Raw genomic sequence first — 23,813 nt, forward strand, 5'->3', positions numbered from 1 at the left:
GGGTTTTTCTTTCCTTTTTTTAATGTGGCCTCTAACAGCTTCTCAATATTTTACCTCTTTATCATCCTTGCCCTGCTTCTAGAGATTCCAGGGCCTTGTGGTTTTCTGATACCAGGTAAGGTAGATCTGGAATGGGTGATCTGCTTAAGAACCTTCTGACCTTCCTTTTGTGTACCTCAAGCAGAATTCTTTCCTAAGACACGCATGCGTACTGTTCGTTTCCCCTGTGATGAATTTACAGATGATTATTGATGATACATCATTTGGTATATTGTGTGAGCAGTTTTTTTATTTCAAAAGTCTGGGTTTAAAATCTGAGTTATCTAACTGAAATTATTACTTCCATTGCATTGTACTAAAATTGGTGATTTCATTAGCAGTGTAAGTACTGCTTTAGAGGCCATATGCAAGAGAGGAGTCAAAAAATGTCAGAGCTTAGTTTTTCTTGCAACAAGTTTCTTTAGAAGCTGGTTTGAGAGTGTTTGTGTCATGGTTTTTCTTAAAACATCTTAGCTACGTGTATATATCTATGTCAATAAAATACTGTTAGTTTTTCCTGGTTTACAAAAGAATTTTTTTTCTCAGGGCTTACTCTAGAACATAGATGTCTACAATTTGAAAACTTAAACTAGCCAAAAGGTTATAAACCACATTCTTTTTCACATACAAGTCTTTTTAACAGATGCAAGCAGGAAGAATAAAGGAAAAGTATAGTGAAAATGAAAATAGGTTCCAAAATACCTTTACATTTTTTTTTATCTTAAAACTGAAGAATGATAAATCAGACTATTACTTTATATTGCATACTACATATACATTCATTTGAAAGAAATAAAGTACAAAATCCGATAATGTTGCTTACTCTCTTGTTGAGACTTAGGTTCTCATTTTCTGTCTCTGTTTTGGAAGTGAAATTTAGAGTGCTAATCCATTTGGGAACGAAAGCTTAGTTACTGAATGTTTTTTAATTTGTGCCAATTAATTAGCATTTTATTGTATGAAAAGTTGAAAAGAGGATATAATATTCAGAATAAATAGAAGGAAGGATTGACTCCCAAGGTACAGCACAGTATTACAAATTTTTGTGCCTCTTTCACTTAATCTTTTTAACAGAACCTCTTAATATACTCAATAATCAGCAATAGTCCAGAGTACAGTCAGGACTTTCTAGATGTTGATTCTATGATGTTTTTTTCAACTTTTCCACCTCTTCTGTGCTCTGATCTAACAGATACTTTGACCAGGTATAGATTTCTCTTTCAAAATAATGTAATGAAGAGAAAAAAAACCAATGGTCCTTACAGATTATGGTTTTGGCAGTAAGCACCTCATCACATATTACTGTGTTCTGCTTGCAAGCTGTGACACAGAAGGATACCAGAAACTACAGATTGAAAAAAAAAAAAAATTTAAAAGGTCACCCACTCTTTGTCTAACACTCCCTACTGGATCCTTACAATCATATGGCTTCCTTCCAGGCCAGCTCCTTTACAATTAAAGTGAGATTAATTTGCAAAGAAAATTAAGAAAGTTAAGCAATCTAAGTTTAAAAATAGAATAAATCCCTCTATCTAAGCAAAGCCCTTTTAGCTTTGAAAACTCTGCAGTTTGGCTCATTTTGTGTAAAACCTGTTACAGAGCAATCGTGCATTTGCTGTAGTAGGCCTCAGGAGTTTCGGATTTTTTTTCCCATTTAGAAGAAATCACTGTTCCTTCAAAGGTTCAGTTCATCTGTGGATAACAGGAGCTTTTTTTAGTAGGAGAAATCTGAATCAAACTGAAGGCAGTATTGTCATCAGGCTATAGAGCTGGGGATAGAGAATGTATCTTCATTCTCTTAATTGGCATTTGACAGAGTCACCCATTTTCTCTTACAGTAATCAAACTTCACAAAAATTATGAAAATTAGTCATTATTCATACACAGGTGTTTTCTCACTTCTAACAAGTAAGCACTGATTTCTTCAGTTGTTTGACAAAAAAAAAAAAAAAAAAAAGAAAGAAACAAAAAAAAAAATCCTGGAAAAGATGGCTCCTGACTTGAAAATTCACCATGAAATGGTTGTAAAACCAGGAAACTACAGAGAAAGAAAGCCTACAAAATATTTGTATAACAGAGATAATATTTGTGTACATCAAAGCTCAAGTCTGGGTTCTGAAACTTAGGGCTTTGTCTATTTCCATTTCTGATTTCTTTCATTATAATCATTAATAGAAGAAGCTAGACTGCAAGCATGGTTTGCACTCTTCACTTGCACATAGGTTTGAGGCACAGCCTACATGTTTTGTGGGCTCAGCTAACACAGTAATGCACAGAACTGTGGCTGACCCATAAGGAAGAAAGACACAGTATAGAGCTATTTATGGTGAGACAATGCAATTTACGTTACAGTTTGCAGATGTTCAAGGAATTTACAGTAATTTTACCTTTTCATTTTGCCATCTATGTGGTCCTGCAGATAGAAAACATGTTAAAGCAGAAATGCATTTAAAGCAGTGTTCTCAGTAACACCATCATGGGACAGATTGAAAATTGTGATAGCCCACTTTCTCACTGGAACAAAATGAAAGTTGAAATTGTGTTCTTCCTTTTGTTAATACAAAGGAAAGGTAATTATCATGCATCAGAACTCTACAGCTTTCAGAGGATAGGAATATGGGAATCACTTTGGTGTCAGCTGCTTAACAAAAACTAAGAACTGGTACCTAAACCAAAAATCCAATCCTATATTTACCTGGTCACATCAAAAGAATGAAGGACAGTTCAGCATTTCATTAACATAAAAACACCATAAAGTCTAAAATATACATTTTAAAATTTAAAGCAACATGTCAGGTAGACCCTGTCCAATGTAAATTAATAGTTACTTGTTTCTGACTATCCAATTTATATTTTTAAGGGCCTGTGGATGTTAATATTCTTGCAAAGTGTAATCCCTGTTTATCAAATCCATGTAAAAATGATGGAACCTGCAATAATGATCCAGTTGACTTCTACAGATGTACATGCCCATATGGTTTCAAGGTAGGTACGGCATGAGGAGGAAAAAAGCTCACTGAAATGTAAGCTCATCCTTAAAAACCTTTAAGTGTTCTTTGTCTCCCTTCCACTGGTGCGTGTATTTTCTTCTTACGCTGTAATTGTTCCCTGTGTAGGGTCAAGACTGTGATATTCCCATTCATGCTTGCATTAGCAACCCGTGCCAACATGGTGGAACTTGTCATTTGAAAGAAGGAGAAAAGGATGGTTTCTGGTAGGTTTTTTAATTGTAATAGCAGGATGGAAAACTACTGAGATTTTTATGGTAAACTAATGGTGTTAATCTTTAGGTTTGCTGGTAAGAGCACCATAAAGGCAGATTTTAGCACTTTGGATGTTTTCAGAACATGTTGCCATCCTTGGAAAGCTTCTAGGGCTTTGAATCTGTTAAAAACAGTAACAAATGACTGTGATTTGTTGAGGCATATCAGGTCAAGACAGCATAGTATTGACTCCATTATGTTAATTAATAGCTAGCTAGATCCCTGCTGAAAAAATCTCACAATTCATCTGTTGTTGTGTGTATTACTTCAACAGACAGCATGTAAATGATAAAATGCAAATCCCAGTGAAACAGAAAATTAATGATTCATTTGAAACTCACTATGCCAGCAGATAAACATGCTGTGAGCATTTTTAATCTTGAGTTATTTAATCACACAGTACAATTACTCCAGATGTACTTCATGAATTATGAAATAAAGTTCTTTAGCATTCTTACATGAGATTATTAGTCATTTAATAATCTACACCTCAAGCTTGTTAGAAATGACACTTCAAAAAGATACAATTCATTATCCTGCAATTCGTTATGACATTAGTCTTACTTTTAATCCAAATTCTGCCCAAGGATTAAATGGTCTTCTATTAAAAATTAAGTGTATACATCTTAATACTATGCCTAAAGAATTTAAATTGACATAGTCACGCCTCAGAATTTGATCTTTTTCATTTATTTGTTTGAACACTAGGTATTTTGAAAATCAAAGCAATCTCATAGTGAAAGCTTCAGAAATTATAGGTAGTGCAAATTACATAAAAATGTATGTGTAGTCATGTTTGAGTGACTTTTACATTACCTATCTATTTTGATTTATTTGTTTTGCAGAAACATGATTAAAAGCAAAAAAATAAATTACTGCTTTGTAGAATTTATGCAGGCTTTGGCTTTTTATATGAATGCATGTACATTAAACAGAGTTTTATATTGGTGCATTTAACTGAATGATTGTGGAAAACTACTATTACATACTAATCGCTGATTCCACAATATTTCCATGTATTTACCCTTAAAAAAACCAAAAGGATCACTGTCCATAAGAAATCTAATCTTACAATGTAAATGAAGAATGGTTTTTAAAAAGAATACTCCATTATTTAATTTAGCAGGGTCCTTAAATTAAAGACTGAGATACGGCTTTAGAAGCATTTTTCTGTCATTTAAAATACTTGGTAATTGTTTGATAAAAGGGCTTTTATATTATATCAACCATGTTCTGTTGTGGAATATTGTAATTTTAATGTAATTCTATTAATTACAGAACTCCTTGTCTGGACTCCTCACCTAAAATGTCCATGTGGTTATTTGGTTTTCTGTACTACAGGTGTACTTGTGCAGATGGATTTGAAGGTGAAAACTGTGAAGTAAATGTTGATGACTGTGAAGACAATGACTGTGAAAACAATTCTACTTGTGTGGATGGAATTAATAATTATACTTGCCTTTGTCCACCTGAATATACAGGTAGGAGTATAAGAGAAAGCATGGGTAATCCAAGAATTCCTAGCAGAAGAGTAATATTTTCCACTTTGCAGGTAGCTGCTCTACAACTGACTTAATACCAGGTGTCCCTCCATTTTTTTCTCCTGTATGATTTGTAGTCTAAATTAGATTTAATGTCCACTCATTAATTCCTTTTTTAGTTTTGAAATTGTAGCACTTTTATATTTCAAAGGTCATTCAAAATGTGCCCCTCCTTACTTACTGTTTGCCTAGACACCCCAGTGGAGGACCTCTGTAACTGTAGAAATCTGAAAAATATTCTGCTTTTCTCCTTAATCCTCATTTTACTATAAAGAATTTGTCCGTGCCATTGGGGAACTGTGTTTGGCACCCCTGTACTCCACCAGAAATATTAATGCCGAGTGTGATGCTTCCTGCACAAAATAAAAAGACAAGTGTCTATTGTTTCTATCAGTTGGCAGGCAAACCAAAGCACACCTTTCCTTGTGACAGAGGGTCTCTTGCTTGCTGTCACGGTCTCTGTGGAAATGGAGGATAGTTGGAACAGCAGCACGGAGGAAGTAGGATCTATTGTTTGCATTGATAATTTTTATAGGACTTCTAATGAGACAAACCTATTTTCCATTAGATAGTTGACCACTAGAAAAGCATAGAGTTTAAATTCAATGTGATTTGAAATGCATAAAAAAGAAATGTAACATCCACCAGAGTTTGGGAATTAATTCTACTCTGTCATCCCATATTTTTATTTTAATCGATCAAAGTTGAGCTCTGGGAAGCTGTAAGGAGAGGTAAATGCATTAATTGATTTCATTTATTGAAAACCCAGCTAACTCCTTTCTCATCCAAAATGTTTCCATCACTCGTTCTACAGACTGCTGGATTGCTTCCCCGTTTTCAGGTATTCAAATTTAAAGTCAGTGTTTAAATATTGGGAATGCACAATGAGTGAAGATGGTAAAACAGAAGTATAAGAAATACAACTTCATACTCTAATAGAGGTATTCATCCAGTACTTATTCTGGGTAAATTTTTGGTAGAAATGCCCCTATGCAGAATAAGCTACAATATCTAAAGCAGTACAAAAGCCAAAAATCTGTTTAACAATACGTGGATGATCCATATGTGGAAGGACAGACATAATCTCATAAGAGAAAATACTGTTTTGCCAAGTACCAATACGTTAATACCTAAGTGCAATTGACAGTTCAAGCCTTGGAAAGGAGCAACAGGTAACAGCCTCAGTAAGCAGAAACAGCAGTTCTGCTGCAGTTAATATTTCAGGTACAGGTGAGTCAAGTTCAGCTCCCTTGGGAGAAGTTGTGATCTCCTGTAAGAATGGGGTCAGGTTTTCTCTTGTGTAGGCTGGAAGAGGGCAGAGCAAAGTCACATCAGTCCAGTATTGCTCTTCAGTGGCTTCGCGCTAAGAGGTTTCATATACCTATTACATAGGAAATAGTTCACTTGCAAGTGCATTCCTCCTCTGCAGCTTTGCAGGTGTTTTTACCTGTGTTGCTCATTTCTACATTTTCAGCCTTACTTTGGGTGCCTTTAACTGTTAGAGTCAGGTAGTTGGGTTCACAGGACGCCGTGGGAAGGACTGCTTTTATTTAATATCCATAAAGTGGATACAAAGGATTGCCTATATGTCCTAGCCTAAAACTTTGATTAAGTGTTCCTGTTGCATTTCTGGACTATTGTAAATGAAATGTAAATTTTTAATTTACAGTTGAAATAAAAATTAATGCATTTCTCTATACACCTCTATGGATAGAGGAAAAAGGAGAGAATAAACATTGATGAAATTTTAGATGTTTGTATTGCAGTTGTACTTCTTTAGTCATAATACAAGACAATGCATTTTTAAAATTTGTTTCATATCTGTGCATAATTTTACCATAACCATAAAATGAGTTTTATAGATACAATGCCTACTCATAATATCTACTGAAGTCAGTAAGACATGAGAGTAGGTGAGAGCCTTCTCACCAGCTCTAAAAGAAATCAAAACAATCTATTTCTAATCAGTAAGTTTAAGCCTCCAGTTAAAAAATGTTGAGAATTTATAATAGCTCATCAGACTTTTTAAAAAAAGATGCTTTTCTTTTAAATGCATCACTAGACCTCAACTCATTTTGTACTAATCGTTGCAAAAATTTAGGTTTTCCATTACACAGAGGAAAGTACAGAATTCTACAATATACTGTCTATCATACAAAGCATCTAAGAATAGGACACAATGCGTGAGACCTTAAGTGCTTTTTTAAATTAGTTACAAGGTGAAAATGTGAAACACTGAGCTAGCCAAGGAGTCCTCACATCTGTCATCCATGGTCTTACACAACAAATAACCTTCAGTATTAAGAATTAGACTGAAACCAGTCCAGGCACATCAGGATCTCAAAAGGGTAATGTTCTTAGTATAAAGTAACTGTGCAGTTGCCTCAAGTGTGTATGAGGTATCAAATAATTTGTAGAACTTTTATTTTTCTCAGGCCTTTAACCTGAGCTGAAGGATAGATAACAGAATCCCTGTCGAGTATGTAACAGTAATTTTCATGGGGAACTTTGTAAGCATTTGGATTGTGATATTTGTTCTAACAGGTTAAAATCAGATATGCATATTTCTAATGTTTGCTTTTTATGAAAGGATTTTTCACTAAATGAATTCATGTATTAGCTGGTCAAAAGTAGCTTTACAATCAGGAAAACAGGCTATATATTCATATTCAATATATATAAAGATTTTTAAATTCAGGGGTATTGCTCTCTAGTTCAGAAAGTCCCTGTGCCTCTAAGTGGCACAGTGTATATACTAGGAAAATATTACTGTAGGCTTGTCCTGTCCTCTTTTAATTAGGTTGACAATGCCCTCAGTTGTCCTTGTTCAACATGTCACAGCATACATGTGCTCAACCTGGAATCGCACCAGTCCAGAATATTTTCCTTGGTGAATGATTACCTGCAAATATGCTTTACATTTCAGCAGCACAGTATAAGGAAGAAATCAGCTGAATGTGCTGGTATGAAATGTAAATCGTTCTTCTATAAAGCCTTATTTTTATGTGGAGGATTTGTTAGAATCCAAAATGAACTGTAAAGAATGTTGCAGTGTAAAACCTAACAGCCTCTTTTTGACTTTCCTAACAATCCCGTGAAAATCAACACTTCTCAACTATATTGTGTTGTCTTAAAAACAAGCAATTAGAAAGCTTATTTTGTTGTTGCATAAGAATCAGGAATCTGTTTTGCTCTGCCTCAGTTAAGTTTTACAGCAACCACCACAGTTACAGGTGGAAAGACAAAGAATGGTATTTGCACTATAATATGAGCTTTCTTAAGATCACAGACTGTAGCTGTGGCACAACAGTAAGCAAATGGAATCAACAGATATTCAGGGTTTCTGATGGAACCTGGAGAAATAAAACATTTAAAATACTTCACTATGTCCTGCACTCTTTAATCTTGCTATTCTCTTAACATTACCATCTCCTTTATTTGAACCCCAGTCTAGTAAACTTCAGGTCATTGTATGTACATTCTATAGATTACAGATAATCATTTCTCTTGCTCATTGTCGTCAGTCATTAGATCACAGAACTAACTGATCCAGAAGTAAAACCTCTCTTACACCACTGGTGGCATGTACTTCTTACCTTTCTGTTTGTTTTGTTCTGCTGGAGGTGAGACTTTGAAGCTTGCTTTGTTTGCTATATCAACCTCTCTGCTGCTATAGTTGTGCATTAGCTTAATGTGCTATGCTGTTGTATTACAATGTAAAAAGTCTCTTGTCTCTTCTGTCTTTGTCACTGCAAGCTGCTAATCTGAATGAAGTGGAAAAAGGTCAGTTGTCTTTTAAACCTATTTTCACTTACCTTGGTTTCTCACTTTCCTTTTCCTAAAGGTGCATGGATTTCAGTTATTACAAATGGCCAAATTGCATATAGATAGAACTTAGAAAGCTCACTGCAAATGCTGAAATTAGGCACTTGGCTGTTGCTGTGAATACATGTCAAAAGAATGTTGTCAAAGATGCAGATCACTGTGCAGGAGTGCTTTAATACTGCATTCAATGTCTTTTTTTCAGATGTATTTAAAACTTGTGCAGACATTGATATAGGACTGAAAAAAACTTACATTATTGTGTTCTGAAATCCTTATTCTTCTCACCTTAAAGCCGTCCCTTGGTTCCACATGCTAATGTATTCTCTGTCTTACAGCACTGTTCTGTTTTAATATTTTCAATAGATTGTGTTACTAGAAAATATTCTGGAGTATCAAATGGCAATCACCTTGCTCCTCATTTCTGTGGCTTCTTATTTGCTGTAAATATCTAAAGAAACTGAAATGACTCTATTAATCTGGGGCTATGGTAGAAAAAAGGTAATATTGAAGAGATTTATAACACTAACTGGGTGTTTGATTTTTAATATTATTTACGTTTCTGCTTAGCAGCTATCACACACTAGCAGAGATAAATCATCTTCTCTGCAATCTGATCAGGTATACAATCTGAGACCTACCATAATCAATGGCAGCATATTTATAAAGTTGCATGTTTAGTTTAAAAGCAAATGAATATTTTGGTATACTTGCCATTAATTTGATAAATATATTTTCAGTTCCTGAAGCAATATATTATATATCGTAATAAAAATATGTTCATTATCCATGAAATTACATGTTAAGCAAGATTGCAGTTATCTAAGTTGCCTAATAACATCTATGTTGATTAATTTAGATATCTGATTAATAATTCCTGTAACTTAAACTCATAGTGTAAATTTTCTCTGTAACTGGGGCAGAGTATGAGACATTTTCAGAAAATTATTCCAGCCACAGGTTTTCCATGCTTAAACTGTCTTCCATTTAGACATGTTGCTGTATTTGCATTTTATTACTACTCATCTGGACAACAAAAATAGCCTGCTGTTTTTCTTGTTTATTATCAAGTGTGAACTGTAACATATTAAAATTATTGATAATAGAAAGAACAAACTCCTCACAAACAAATTATCAAACGTCCAGGGGATGTGAACTAAGTTTGGCTCCAAGACTAAGCAGATGTGTGTGTGATACATGTTTATATTAGCTTATCAGCTGAACATGGAAGTTATTGATAGTCTACAAGGTGCCTGGAGGATCAGTCAGTTTTATCATGCAAGACATCTTTTGAATTGTGACAGTATTAGGGGGAAAAAAGAGATCATTTCAAGTTTATCTCAGTTTATGCAAGCCTTAGACACAACCTTCTTGCCACTGCAATAAAGGAGTTGCATTAGTACTTTGAATTCACTTGGTAATCAGATAAGTACCTTCCTGAAATTTAAGCATGCAAGTAATCAAATGCAAATCATGTAATATCAAACTTGATAAAAATTTCAATAATTCCATCAAATTAAATACTAATTCTCACCCTTGTAAGAACCGCATGTGTTACAGATTCTTAGAAAAAAGAGAAGCATTTGTTATTCTTGCTTTTTATCACTCATAAAATTTTCTATTTCATCTAGCTTAATAAACTTTAAATTTCCATTCTATATTAAAAGCTCAAGTATTGAAATAATTTTACTACATTTGCATAAAGGGGAAATTTACATGATATTTGTGGCAAGCTGAGCTACCTGCTTCTGGTTTAATCACTGCCTTGACTCATTCTAGTCTATGATCCACCCTTCTGTTTACATTAATTGTCTTAAAGCTTACCTTCCTAAAAGTTACTGGTTTTTTGTTGTTAACAGAGAACATTAAAAAAATGAATCTGTTTAACTAAATTAAACTAAGCCTTATCTTATACTGAGATCCACAAGCATGGGAGACAGTGATACCTAATTGATAAAACATAAACACTGCAGATGTTGACTCACAGTATAGCTTAACTAAGCTCAGAAGATTAAATGGATATATAAGCACACACTTAAATTCTTTCTGTTCTATTCTGTGGTAGGTATTGGCAGTTTTGACTTTGGAAGAGGGAATAATCTAGGAAAAAACTATGTTTTGATAATTAAAAATGACTACTGTCACTTTTGGATTCTCTGTCTAGCTTTTTTGGGGAGGGGGTTTTTGGTTGTTTTTTGTTTTTTGTTTTTAATATCAAACTCAACTTTACTAATAAGGGTCATTTTAAACTTGTTTCTTTATAAACTTGCCTGTAATTAGCAATGTGCTATTACATTAAGAAGCCCATGTCCATTTTTGTTAGAGCTGTCCTCTTCATTCAGAAATGTAGTGGCTGACATTCCTTTATCTTAAATTTATTTACCAATTATTCAAAAAAACAAAGATGTAAATCCTTTTTCACTTCATTGCCTTTTACTCATTATTTGTTCTGGTACATATCTATAAAATGGAAAATCCAGAGTTAAGGGTCTAGTCAGCCTTGAGAAAAGAAGACTTGGGGAGACTTTATCACCCTGTTCCAGTATTAAAAAGGGTGGCTGCAAGGAAAATGGAGACTCCCTTTTTCACAAGGAATCACAGGGAAAAGAGGAGGAGTAATGGGTACAAGGCACTCCTGGGGAGATACCAGTTAGAATTAAAAAAGAGGGAAATTTTTACTGTCAGGACATGGTGCCATTGGAATAATCTTTCCAGGATAGTGGTGGATTTCCCAACAGACCCTTTCAGGATTCAGCTAGAAAGGGTGCTAGAACATTGTGTCTCTTCTGCTTTTTCCAGGAGATGATCCTTGAGGGATAAACCTGGTATTCTATGATGAAGTTTTTAGTGATTTATCATCTTATCAAGTCATAAGAGTGAATTAACACACAGAAGAAACACAAACTGACCTGTGAATCTAGCAAACATACAGCTTTGGTTACCTATATAAAGTATCATCAGGATATATCAGTATTTCATAGTGTTGTCTGACTGTTTGAGTCTGCATCATACTCTATGCAAAATCTCAGTAAATATTTGTCTTGAGCTTGGAGGGTCGTGTTTGTTCATAATTCCAGTGGTTTCAATGCCACTCTGTACCAGAACTCAGACTTCCTTAGATTAATTAAGCCAGATGTCTTCTGAAAAGGGTTATTGCTCATTCTAATTAAACTTTGGAAGCTTTTCACAGGTTTTTTGACACTTTATCCACCACTTACTTTTAAACAAACTAGTCCGTTCCTTATTCTCCTACATACAGAAATGTTCCCATCTTTTAAAAATATAATTACTTAGCCAAGCTCTTACAGAAGCCTCAGTTACAGTGTTATTAGATGAATAAACTAATGTCCTCACAGATTGGTGTCAATTTCTTGAATTGAGACTTTTTTCCTCAGCCTTCTCTGATTATTTTGAAGTATGCTCTTTAAACCTTGTATTATGTTTCTCAAATCAAGAAACTCTATAAGATTTCCTTCCAGTAAATCCAAGGAACCTAACTTTGTAAAACTGTGGTTTTTTGTCCAATGAATGTTTCACTTTAATCACTATCTTTTCATTTCAACAAAATTAACTACTTCTCATTTAAATTCTACTAAAACTACTACTTGCCTCGTTTAAATTCTGAATAACACAATGGTTGTCCAGTATGCTGAAGGAGGGGTTTCTTTACCATGAAACTATATTCTTCAGTGGTTTATATTCCATATCCCATAATTTACATACATTTTTATTAACTTTTTCAGAAACAGTTTTATTTTGGCCATGAGAATTCTCCATTCAGAAAAAGATCTATTAGCATTTATTAATATTAGCAGTTATTAACTATTAGCTGTAGAAGACCTTGAATTTGGGTTACCTTGTCTTGTTATTCTGGTATCTAAATCTTCATTCAGAAATTAAGTATCTGATGTACATATTTTATTACATCTTGATATTTTCTTTACTGATCCTGTGTACAAGTTGCTATTAATGCTAATTTTTTTTTTAATACCTAAAGGTTGTACTGTAAGTAAAGCTGACTTTTATGGTCATAGTAGTTTTTTACATGAGTCTTCTGCTACATGGTCACCATCCTGTGTTCTATTTGCTACTGACTATTTAACTAAAACTCCAAGGATATGATTCACTGTGCATGCAGTTTGCAAATGCAAGGGACAAGTTTCCTTGCTTTTCTGCTGTCCCAGCACAAAAAGTTCTGCTTCTATGTGCTCTTCTACATAGTACTCAGATCAAACTCTGACCATAGTCTCAAAAATGCCTGGTGATGTTTGATGATGTTTGCAAACCATTTGGCTGCAGTGTGCCTGGTTGTGTAACAGTGATTTTATAATCTGAAGTGGACATTTTTCAAAAAGGTAAACCTGTTTAAAACTGAAATGCCCAATCATTATGTAGGACTCACATCCAAGAGAAGGAAATAAGGAGATTTCAAGTGCCCCTGAGCACTCCTCATGAGGTGATTGTGCTTTCAGTATCGTTCTGAAGATATAAGGGCCAGTCACCCATGAATACTAAAATGCAGTGTACTCCAAGAAATCCTGTATTTTATTTTAATCCTGTATTTTACCTGGGGAAGGATTTACAAAAATGTACAGGCTTAGTTATTATTGAGTAAAACTATTTGCCACTGAAGTTATTTCAGAAATCTGTGCCAATGATGATCTAAGCCAGATCAATGTCCTGTAGCAAAATCAGTTCAATAAATTTGACAGGAATGGTAAGAATGCTTGTTCCTATTATGCCACTCCTAAATTGCATTTTCTAGGTAGTTTGGTCTTCTTTTACATTCATTGCTGTGAATGTATAAGAGACAGCAAACTCCGGCCCTGCTTGGGAGATAGGCTCAATGTGTCACTTTCAGAAGCTCTCTGATATGCTGTCAGATTTAATAATCTTGGGAATATTTAGAGGTGCTTTTATACAAGTTAATATGTACAACCACATTTTTTATTACTTGTAGTTGGGGTGTCATGTATTTTTCAGTTCTGCATGTAATTTAATATACAATATATGCCATAATAAGATATTTTTATTGGTGTGTATCTAAACTATGGGAATGTGAACAAACTAGGTTAAAACAACAGAAATTTTTGCTTATTCTACTCCCATGATCCTTAAAATCTGAACTCACTGTTCCCATACTTACATCTCACTCTTAATCACTGCTGCTCTTTGAACAGATTTCAGCTATTACAAGTTGACTAAATGCTATGTGAAGAACAGCATTGAAGACCTATATATATATATGAGTTTGTTTGAACAAAACCCTTTGAAAAGAGAAAGGGATCTGGATTTTGTTTAATATATCGTGGGATGAAAACAATCCATGGTATTTCAGGATTCTTTGTGCACTGACCTAGTCATAACAATTGCACATTTCCAGACTAATAATTCTATTGAGAGCTTGAAGAGGCTTTGAGGGTAAAATTATAACCCTTTGTATTTGTCATCTTCAGTGGCCTGCATTTGATCTCCATTCAATTTCCTACATGTATTGACTAAGTCATGTTGTTACTGACAGTTTTCCTGAGGCTATTAAGTGACCTGTTCATGAGGGCTATTTTCTTATGTTATCATAAACCTTTCCAACCTTTGGTTTGTAGAGAAAACACACTACTTGCAAATAGAGAATGTGGTATTTATTTATTCATTTATTTATTAACTTTTTTTTTTATCTTTGTATAGACCCAGTCTGAGTCTTTTGAATGGCTGCAAAATACTTGTCTAGCTGTTTTTTTTCTTGTCCTCTCATTTTTGAAGATGTAGAGGTCTCATGTCTTATTGCACTTGGTATATGGTTTTCAGTTGTGTTCTCAACTGGCATAACTGTCTTTGCTCCTGCTTCAATTTTCCTTTCTCTCCATCCTTGGTTTCTCTATCCTTGGTTAATATAGACTGTTTCTCAGCTCTTTTTTGGTTTATTTGTCCACTGCACTACAAGCCACTGCCATGCTCAGCTCAGTGAAACTGAGGGATACCAAATATCACCTCTTTGAAGGCAAGTGCAGCTTGAGCAGTGAAAGTGTCTGATCATTCCCTCATTTCTTCTGCTCTTCTGTTTGTCACTGTCACTGTAATGTACAGTTCTACTTCTCTTTGCTTGCCAGAGTGTGTTTTATTACTGGAAGGGAATAAAGGACAGGGACAACCCTGCTGCTTCCATGGTTTCAGAGTCTGATGGACTTGTCAGTCCCTGTATTCAGCAGGCACAGGGTTTATACATGTATATTACACATATATTCTTCATATGGATGCTGGAATAAGTATACCTACCTTAAAAAACAGTGATTACAAGCTTAGCAAGTGCACAATCCATGGCATCATCTGCTAAGTTAGTCAGGGAACAAGATGTTGATCTGTGTACAAACCTGTGTTTCCTTTTAATAAAGTTGCAAATAAAAAAAAAACCATATTAAAAAACTTTTTGGATTATAAGCCCATTTTGGAAACTAGAGCCACTGCCTCTATTAGCAGGGAAGGATAGACATTTTACATAGTCTTTTTCTTTTCTTTTCACAGAGCAGATTATAGATAATTATGGTACATTAACAAATGCAAAAAATGGAGAGTCATATTTAAGGAAAAGTAGAAAACAAGTTTTCATTTTTGGATAATTGGAATTGTATTGACATGCAGTGATATTAACAGGTTTTTTTCAGGTAATAGACTACTTATAGTGATAGTGCAAATCTGGATATATCTGTGTGTTATGTGCTTAGTAATAAGCAAAAGAGAAGCATATTGATGGCTTTTTTGTTCTAGTGACTTCAATCACTAGTGTTGCTATATAGCAGAGCTAAATAAATATTGTAAAAGAAAAAATAATTACAAAATTACTATTTATATCCATATATAGATGATTGAACTTGATACTGTTTATAAATTATTTACCAGGTATATTATTATTTATTTTTGTTATTTCTGTATAACCATAAATTTATATATTAATATTTATCATAAAGGTATTTATTGTTATGTAAAGAAGTATGCATATTTTAGTGTTAGGAAAAGAATTGCTTTTAAAATTCTGTTCATTTGTATTTTCAGGTCACTGTGATATTTTCACTGAATTGACAACATACATTGTATTTCAGGTGAACTCTGTGAGGAGAAATTAGATTTCTGTGCCCAGAACCTGAATCCTTGCCAGCATGATTCAAAGTGTATCTTAACACCCAAAGGATACAAGTGAGTCTGAAATGTTAATAGAGTCTGACTGGATCGAAGTTTGTATTTTTGTATCCTGCTTAGCTTCCTTTCTTTCTGTTTAAGTGGAAGCCAATTCTATTCTCAAAGTACTAATTATGATTATTATTAAACCTTATGGCAGAACAGGCCATTATTTTCATATAGACCTGCATTATTATCTTAAGTATGTTTTACTGAATTTCACTGATCTTTAAAAGGTCTAATTCCTACCAGATTTTAAATAGAAACACAGGCAGCCTTTATGATGCTTTATACAAAAACCCTTATAGGAGTTTGAACAGTAGGAAAATAATTGCATTTAATTGAAGTGGAATAATTATATTGCTTTTAGAGAAGTAATTGTGAAAGAGATTATTAGGAAGGCACACTGAAAGGTACAAAGTAAAGAAGTCCCTCCCCAGGAAAGCTAATCTTTAATTACACCATATCCTTATCATGATTAATTAGTATGTAACAATTTAAAGTTGTTTTAATAGGCTTTAGGTTAATAAATACAGGAAACCTGCAGATTTAAATTGTTCTCAGAAGAGCCCGTTTTATGCACAGCATGCTGTTGTGCTAAAATCAGATTGTCATTCCCAATACTTGTGGATGACATTTTATTTAAAATATGGCATAAAAATATTAAATATTCAGTTGAATGTGAAATTAAGTTGATAGTTTCAAACTGGAAAATAGAAAAATTATTTGGTTTCTGTTGTAGTGCATTATGTTTGTTTTTTCCTGTCACTTCAATAAACCTAGTTTAGTGTCAAATACTTTACTCTCCAGTTCATTATTCTTTTCTGTTACTTTTAAATCAGAAAATAGCACATGCAGTATACTTCAAGATGTATCTCAGTCAGACTTTTGATATGTTGCTTTATATTCTTTTTCCCTTGTCTTGTTTATACCTGTTGTTGAATAAAAAATGAAACATATTTGATTGAAGTGCTAAATTTAAACTTACATGGCTATTTGAAATCACTTTTGCCAGCTTAGAGAAAATTTTAGATAGTAAAAGAAATGACACTGAGGAGGGAATCACAAGATCTAATGAAATCAATTAATTACATCTTAATTTAAAAAAATATCATATGGATGCATGAATTTGTAATATTTTCCATTAATTTTTGACAGAGTTATGAGAATTCTCTCAATCCTATATATGAGAATTCCCTGAAGGAATGCCACTAGCATTAGCAATGAGTTTCACATGGAAAAAAATACCCAAACCAACAAAAAACCAAAAATCATTACATACACTCTTGAGGATGGGCTGTTTCTAGACCAGTGGGACTTCAGGGAGGACAGATGATGGGTTTTGAGACTTCTGTTAGTTCATGGAACTATTTTTAGTAAATCAGACTGGTGGAACATTAGGAGCAAAAGAATTATGCGTAACCCTTTAAACTGCATAAATGGACCATTGGTCTGTTCATAGCTGTTCAGTTGACAAATAAAATAACCATCAGTGGCAGCTTCGGATTATTTGTCTTGGTTTAAAGCATATTGATTAGGTTTAGTGTTTGCAGCCATGAATAACATCCTGTAACATTCTGTGTTGCTCATAAATTCTAAAACCTGCCTAAGTTATTCATGAGGGCTCTCTAGATTTGCACACAATTCCTCAATATAATGGCAGGTGTGTAAACATTTTAACTAGCAAACCTGTATTTATCACATATGTAGATTCCCCATCTAATAGTATGATGAGGCTATAAAGTCTTTGCACACAAAGTATTAGGAATGCCTTTTTTTCCTTGATTTTTAAACAATACAGTAGTTCCTTAACTTTTTTATAATCACAGTGGGTCATTAAAAGGCACTGTGCTGTCTGATTTGCTGTTTTACAGATGTGATTGCACACCTGGATATGTAGGTGAGCATTGTGACATTGACTTTGACGACTGCCAAGACAACAAATGTAAAAATGGAGCGCAGTGCACGGACGCCATTAATGGATACACCTGCATTTGCCCAGAAGGGTACAGGTGAGAAGGATCTGAAGGCAGTACAAACATGGATGTCTTCTGTCACAGTTGTTTTTTCTTGGAAATACTGATAGTTTTCTGTGTTCATTTAGTGGCTTGTTTTGTGAGTTTTCACCGCCAATGGTTCTACCTCGCACCAGCCCTTGTGATAATTACGAATGTCAAAATGGAGCCCAGTGTATCATAAAAGAAAGTGAACCCATCTGTCAGTGTTTATCAGGATACCAGGGTGAGAAATGTGAAAAGCTCATTAGTATAAACTTCGTCAACAAAGAATCGTATCTGCAAATCCCTTCAGCTAAGATACTCCCCCAAACCAATATCACTCTACAGGTAAGTTCACTTGTCTTGTGGATTCTCTTTTCTGGAAAAGAGAGTAAATGACTTTCCATGATGTGGAAAATGACCCAAAGTTGTCATTGGCTCACTTAAAGAGCTTTTCACAGTTTGAGCTAAAAATCTAGAAGAGTTAATGCAATAACTCTATATTCACATTGAAGTAGATGGGCTTATTTATAGCAACAGAAACAGGTTGTGCTTCAAAAAATAATTTTATGATGAAGTAACAGACTATGGCAGTAAATTCAGAGATTCACTTCATACTTCATTTTGATTAAATACCTATTTTTTGTGGTTTCTAAATATTTCTGTCTTTTAACTAGATTGCCACAGATGAAGACAGTGGGATCCTGCTGTACAAAGGCGATAAAGATCATATAGCAGTGGAACTGTACCGGGGTAGAGTGAGGGTCAGCTATGACACAGGATCATATCCAGCCTCTGCTATTTACAGGTGAACCTGGATGAAACACATTTGTAACTGAAAAAAACCTACATTCATTACTTGTATCAAAGTCACATTTTTTAATACATGGTTAAAGAAAATATATGCAAATTAATGTGTTGTCAGACACTTAAAACTTCTTGCCAGAAGATGTGATTTGGTTGGCAAGTAATTCTAATGCAGATATGTCAGGCAACTAGTATATTTGATGCATTAAAACAGAATAAGAGTTAGCTTTCAGTATAATATTTATTTATTTACATTTGTAAAGCTCACATGTAGCAGTGGAGTTTTTTCTTAGTTGTAACTGCCAAATAATTTCCTAGTCTACTGAGTAAAATTAAAAACTACAATGTATAAGCAGAAATTAAATAGAAGCTTCTCTTCTCTGTTAGGCAGTCATATAATGTGGGATTTTTCCCTGGCAAGTGAAGAGAAAGCTAAAAACTTGATTTCTGAAAAAAGGCACTACCTTTGAAAAATAAATGGCTTTTGCTTCCAAAGTCATTAAGAGAAAAAATCTACAGCTGCTTCAGTAGCATAATTTTTGAGGGTTTTTTTTTTAAATCATATTTCTCTGTCTCTCTGAAACATTACCACCTGAACTTTTTGGGAGGTATTGTATAACGTCACAGGAATTAGCAAACAGTCATTGCAAGAGTGAGCAGAAAGACAAGAGTCATCACTTCCTGGCCTTGACTTCCCTCTTGGTGCTAAAAATACGTTCAGAAGTAAAGGGGAAGTATTAAATCAGTTTTCCTTGAATGTTCTTTTCACTCTATTTACAACTTTTATTGTAAAATTATATATAGGTATATTTGCTTCTAGAGTTTGTAACAGTGACACTGTTCTGCATTCTGTTAGGGACATTTCAGTGAAAATAAATTATTTTTATAAATTATTATACTCCTATTCAAAATAATATTTTTATTTTCTGTCTGGGTTAGGGCTACACAAGAAATTTAGATTCTTTTTTCTCAGGAGTTTAACTATTTTTGTTGATTTTTATTTAATCTGTCTGAGAATAAGAAGCAATAGGAGTAAGGGTCATATGTAGTTCCAAGTTATTTTGGCTCCCATTTCTATAATCTATTTAGAATACTTCTTCTCTTTCAACACATATATGTCCTTCCCATAAATTTGAGCTTTCTCTGGCATTATTGAAATGTAATAAATACTGGTAATTCACACTTGTCCATTATAGTCATCTATAAAGATTAATCTAGAAAGATTGAAAACCAGTACTCACACAGAAAAAAAACCCAAACAAACGTAAACATGGGAGGAGTTAATAACAAAGTGACTAATTAACAAAGAGCCCCAATTAGGTTACTGTTTAAAAATAATGAGAAGCATCTCCTTTACATAGTTGGTCTCTTTTGAATTATGTGACAAATGAAGAATGTAAGTGTAGTGAAAAAAGGGACAGGAAATGTAGTAAAACCTTAAAGGGTGACACAGTTGTTTAGTGAAGCAGGTACACAGGATACTTTTAGTTATTATTTTTAGTTTCTGTTATTGTTGTTAACCTACATTTCATTTCTGATAAGCATGATGGTGAGTTTCTGAGATATTTGAAAGCTATCATGGGATAGTCCAACTGTAGTGAAGTTTTCTGCTGCTCAGACAAGGCTGAGGGCAAATCTTATCTCTTTTTATAATTTTCTGAAATATTGTAGCCAGGTGAGGATCAGAGTCCTCTCACAAATAACAAGCAATATGACAAGAGGCAAAAGCCTTAAGTTGCACCAGGGAAGGGTTAGATTGGATATTAGGGAAAATTTCAGCACGTAAATGGTTGTCAAGCATTGGAACAGACTGCCCAGGGAAGGGGTGTAGTCACCATTCATGGAGATATTCAACAGAAGGGTAGATGAGGCACTTAGGGACATTGTTTGGACCATTTGTGCTGGACCTGGCAGTGCTGGTTTAGTTGCTGGACTTGATGATCTTAGAGGTCTTTTCCAACCTAAATGAGTCTGTGATTTCATCATTCTATTTTGGAAGCCACATATACATTTCCACATTTGTGTATAGGTATGTATGTGCATCTAGTGATAGCTCTGCAAACTGTGTCTGTTTAATGTCTATTTCAGGTTCTAGAAAGGAGTATGTTGTAGCACAGAAACTTTTACACAGTTTACTCAAATCCCTTCATTATTTCCAGTTCTTACTGTTTTACCTTCCCAGAATCTTTTTGATATCTCCTGCCCTTTTTAAGGTCTTTATCTTCTTTTTATCCATCCATTGCATGTTGTCTTTCTGTACTTTTGTTACTTATTAAAGCTGTCTCCTGGAATGTTTCCAGTCCTTCCTTCTAGTCCCTCCCTTTTGCTTCCCTCCTGTCCTCCCAGTTCATGGGAACTGACTGCAGGAGGAGCCTGCATCCCAAAAGGATTCATCAGTCAATCTGAGAAATGAGATTGTGGCACTGCCAAGACCAATAAATAATATTCATTCATTGGAGATGGTTATTTGGAAAAATTTGATCCACTTGTGTTTTATTCTGTCTGGCCATCCATTTTTAAATGTTAACTGTTTTTTACATAAAAAAAAAAAATCTTTCATTCTGTAAACTAGTTTTCATCATATATTTATTGGAAATGTGGGACTATTTATTCCCAGATCATTATTCTTCTACAGAGTACCAGAAGCCTTAAATCAGTTCTTCTTACAGCTTTTCATTATGATCTATGCATTCAGCTCTCATATCTCCAATGGGAAATGGGCTAGAAGTAATGTAAGTGCATTGGCAGGAAATGTTGCAAATGTGCCTTGAGTTTATTTCCTCTTCAATTTAAACCATCCTTACCTAGGAGGGCTTCTCTTTCTGCAGTAAATTTTTACCAGTGAAACAGTTTAAACCAGAGGCTTTTGATAATCAGTCTTATCAGAGACACATTCCCTTTACACACTATGGTTTGTATATCCCTGGAACTAACCCTTGCTCTAAAAATGCATATTTTGTGTTGCTCTTACTCTTCTAAATACTATTGAGTGAAAAGTTTAGAAGTTGTAAAATAAGTTTCCTTGAAACAAGAACATTATATCAGGGTTTCTTGCTTCCTTAAGTCAAGAAGTTATATGAACTTTGATATTTTAGCACATTTTTTTTGCTGGATTCATTGAAATGTGTTAAGTAACTTAATCTCAGCATCTTTTATATTGCTTGATCAGATCAAACAAACCTCTTGATACTTTGAATAAGTCTTTCTCCTTAGGAATGATAAACCCTGGCCGTTTCCTTTCCCCCCATGGAAACTGGCAGTCCCCCTCCTGGCAGCTCCCATGAAGTGTTCATTGTGCCAGTGTCTGCTCTGTCATGTGTTTGCACTCTCAAATAGAGCTGGGTTTATGTAAAGCATGCATGCTACCATGCAGATCTTTGATCCACAGTGAGCAAAGGCTGTTCACAGAGTTGGTAATAAATGGCTAAGAAGCTATTTAATGTGTCACAGCTGTGAATGACCAAGTGTGCTGCTGATCTGTTCCAGGACAAAAGCAGTTAGCTTAATTAAAACATCACTAAGGATGTTTTAAGGTAATTTGCTTGATTTTTGCCTTGAGATTTAGGAACTTAATCCCTTTCAGCTATCCTGCTTTCTCAATGAGAAGAGCTAATTGACTGTGTGACTGTCCATTTCAGGCTATCATACAATTGGTTCATTTAAATAACTTTTTTCAAAGGATTAAGCACACTTATTTGATGGTGCCCTGAAACAAATAAAGGCTTTCATGGGAATGCTTTTAATGTCTGGTCTCTGGACTGCAGCTCACACCTTGCATGCATATATTCAGCTCTGTTTCTGCAATGGAAAATGGACTACAAGTTGTGCAAGTACAATGATATATTCAGTCTCAGAACTGAGTAATGATATTCTTCCTTCTCTGATGTATTTAAGCAGTGTTCAAGTGCAGAGTAGTTTCTGCACTTAAGCACTTGCTATGTAGATATTGAGGCTGATAAGCACCAGCAGCTTTTTTTTGTGTCCAGCAGCATGAGTAAGCTCATCTTTAGGCAGGGTAAGCGCCATGCTTGAAGCAAGCATTTTCACCTTGAGAACCTTCAGGCATTCTCTTACTAGTGAGTTAATATCTTGTTAGTAAGCAGAAGGAAATGGTATATGTAGATGAGAGAAAAAACATTACAACATTCATATTCACTGTACTAGCCAGAAGCTGAACACACTTAAGTAACCATGTACAATAAAGATAACAAATAACTTTATTGCAAGTGTTAGTGGAACTGTCTGAACCAATTATATGATTTTGTCTGCCCCATCCAACCTGATCCTGAGCATTTCCAATAACAGGTCCACAGATTCTCTGGCGACTTGTCCCAGTGTTTCATGTTAACCCACCCTCATATTAAAGAATTTTTTTTATATCACTTTTTTTTATTTAATAGACTCTATCTGATCTATATGTACCTTCTCTCAGTTTAAAACAGTTGGGTTGTGTCCTGTTACTGCAGGGCCTGGTAGAAAGTCCCTCTCCATATTTCTTACAAGCCCCCTTTCAATGTTCAAAAGCTGCTATAAGGTCTTCCCAGAGTATTCTCTTCTCCAAGCTGAACAACTCCAAATCCCTCGGCCTGTCTTCATAGAAAAGGAATTCCAGCCCTGTCATCATTAGTCCAGAAGAAGGGATGTATTGTATTGTATTGTATTGTATTGCATTGTATTGTATTGTATTGGCTTTTAAGCATATGTGCATGTCTTTGCTTAAAATGTAGTTTTCAGGGGAGTGCACTCCTACAGAAGTTCTGTTCTGAAACTTCATTGACTCTTAAAGGGGAAAAGGTAAAAAACTGTTATAACCTGACCATCAACTGTTTATTATTGATGTTTATTTTGCAGTGTGGAAACAATTAATGATGGAAATTTCCACATTGTGGAGCTGCTAGCTATGGATCAGGTTCTATCTTTATCCATTGATGGAGGAAGCCCCAAGATAATTACCAACTTGTCCAAGCAATCCACTCTGAACTTTGATTCCCCGCTGTATGTAGGAGGTAAGAGGATTTTATTGCTTTTTACTAGAGGTATTATAGATAATTTACTGTGGTAACATGTTTTAGGAAACACATGCTTGTGTTTCCTAAAGAGACTCATTCATTGACATAACTCCTTAAGATGAAACTTTGGCAATTAATGTCAATAGCTTCAATTTTAAGAAATAA

At 34.5% G+C, this 23,813-nt stretch overlaps 1 protein-coding gene across 4 annotated transcripts in view; it reads left to right on the forward strand.

Moving 5' to 3' along the window:
• Positions 1-23,813, forward strand: part of SLIT2 (slit guidance ligand 2) — a 257,759-nt gene that overhangs the window by 222,004 nt on the left and 11,942 nt on the right. For all 4 annotated transcript variants that reach the window (XM_058804303.1, XM_058804305.1, XM_058804304.1 and 1 more), the window contains 8 exons: positions 2,900-3,024; positions 3,156-3,253; positions 4,644-4,783; positions 15,760-15,853; positions 17,710-17,847; positions 17,940-18,180; positions 18,510-18,640; positions 23,491-23,645. In XM_058804303.1, the coding sequence (XP_058660286.1) occupies positions 2,900-3,024; positions 3,156-3,253; positions 4,644-4,783; positions 15,760-15,853; positions 17,710-17,847; positions 17,940-18,180; positions 18,510-18,640; positions 23,491-23,645 (1,122 nt within the window). The remainder of the gene's footprint in view (positions 1-2,899; positions 3,025-3,155; positions 3,254-4,643; positions 4,784-15,759; positions 15,854-17,709; positions 17,848-17,939; positions 18,181-18,509; positions 18,641-23,490; positions 23,646-23,813) is intronic.

This window comes from Ammospiza caudacuta, chromosome 4, assembly GCF_027887145.1.
Source record: "Ammospiza caudacuta isolate bAmmCau1 chromosome 4, bAmmCau1.pri, whole genome shotgun sequence".
Classification (NCBI taxonomy): Eukaryota; Metazoa; Chordata; class Aves; order Passeriformes; family Passerellidae; genus Ammospiza; species Ammospiza caudacuta.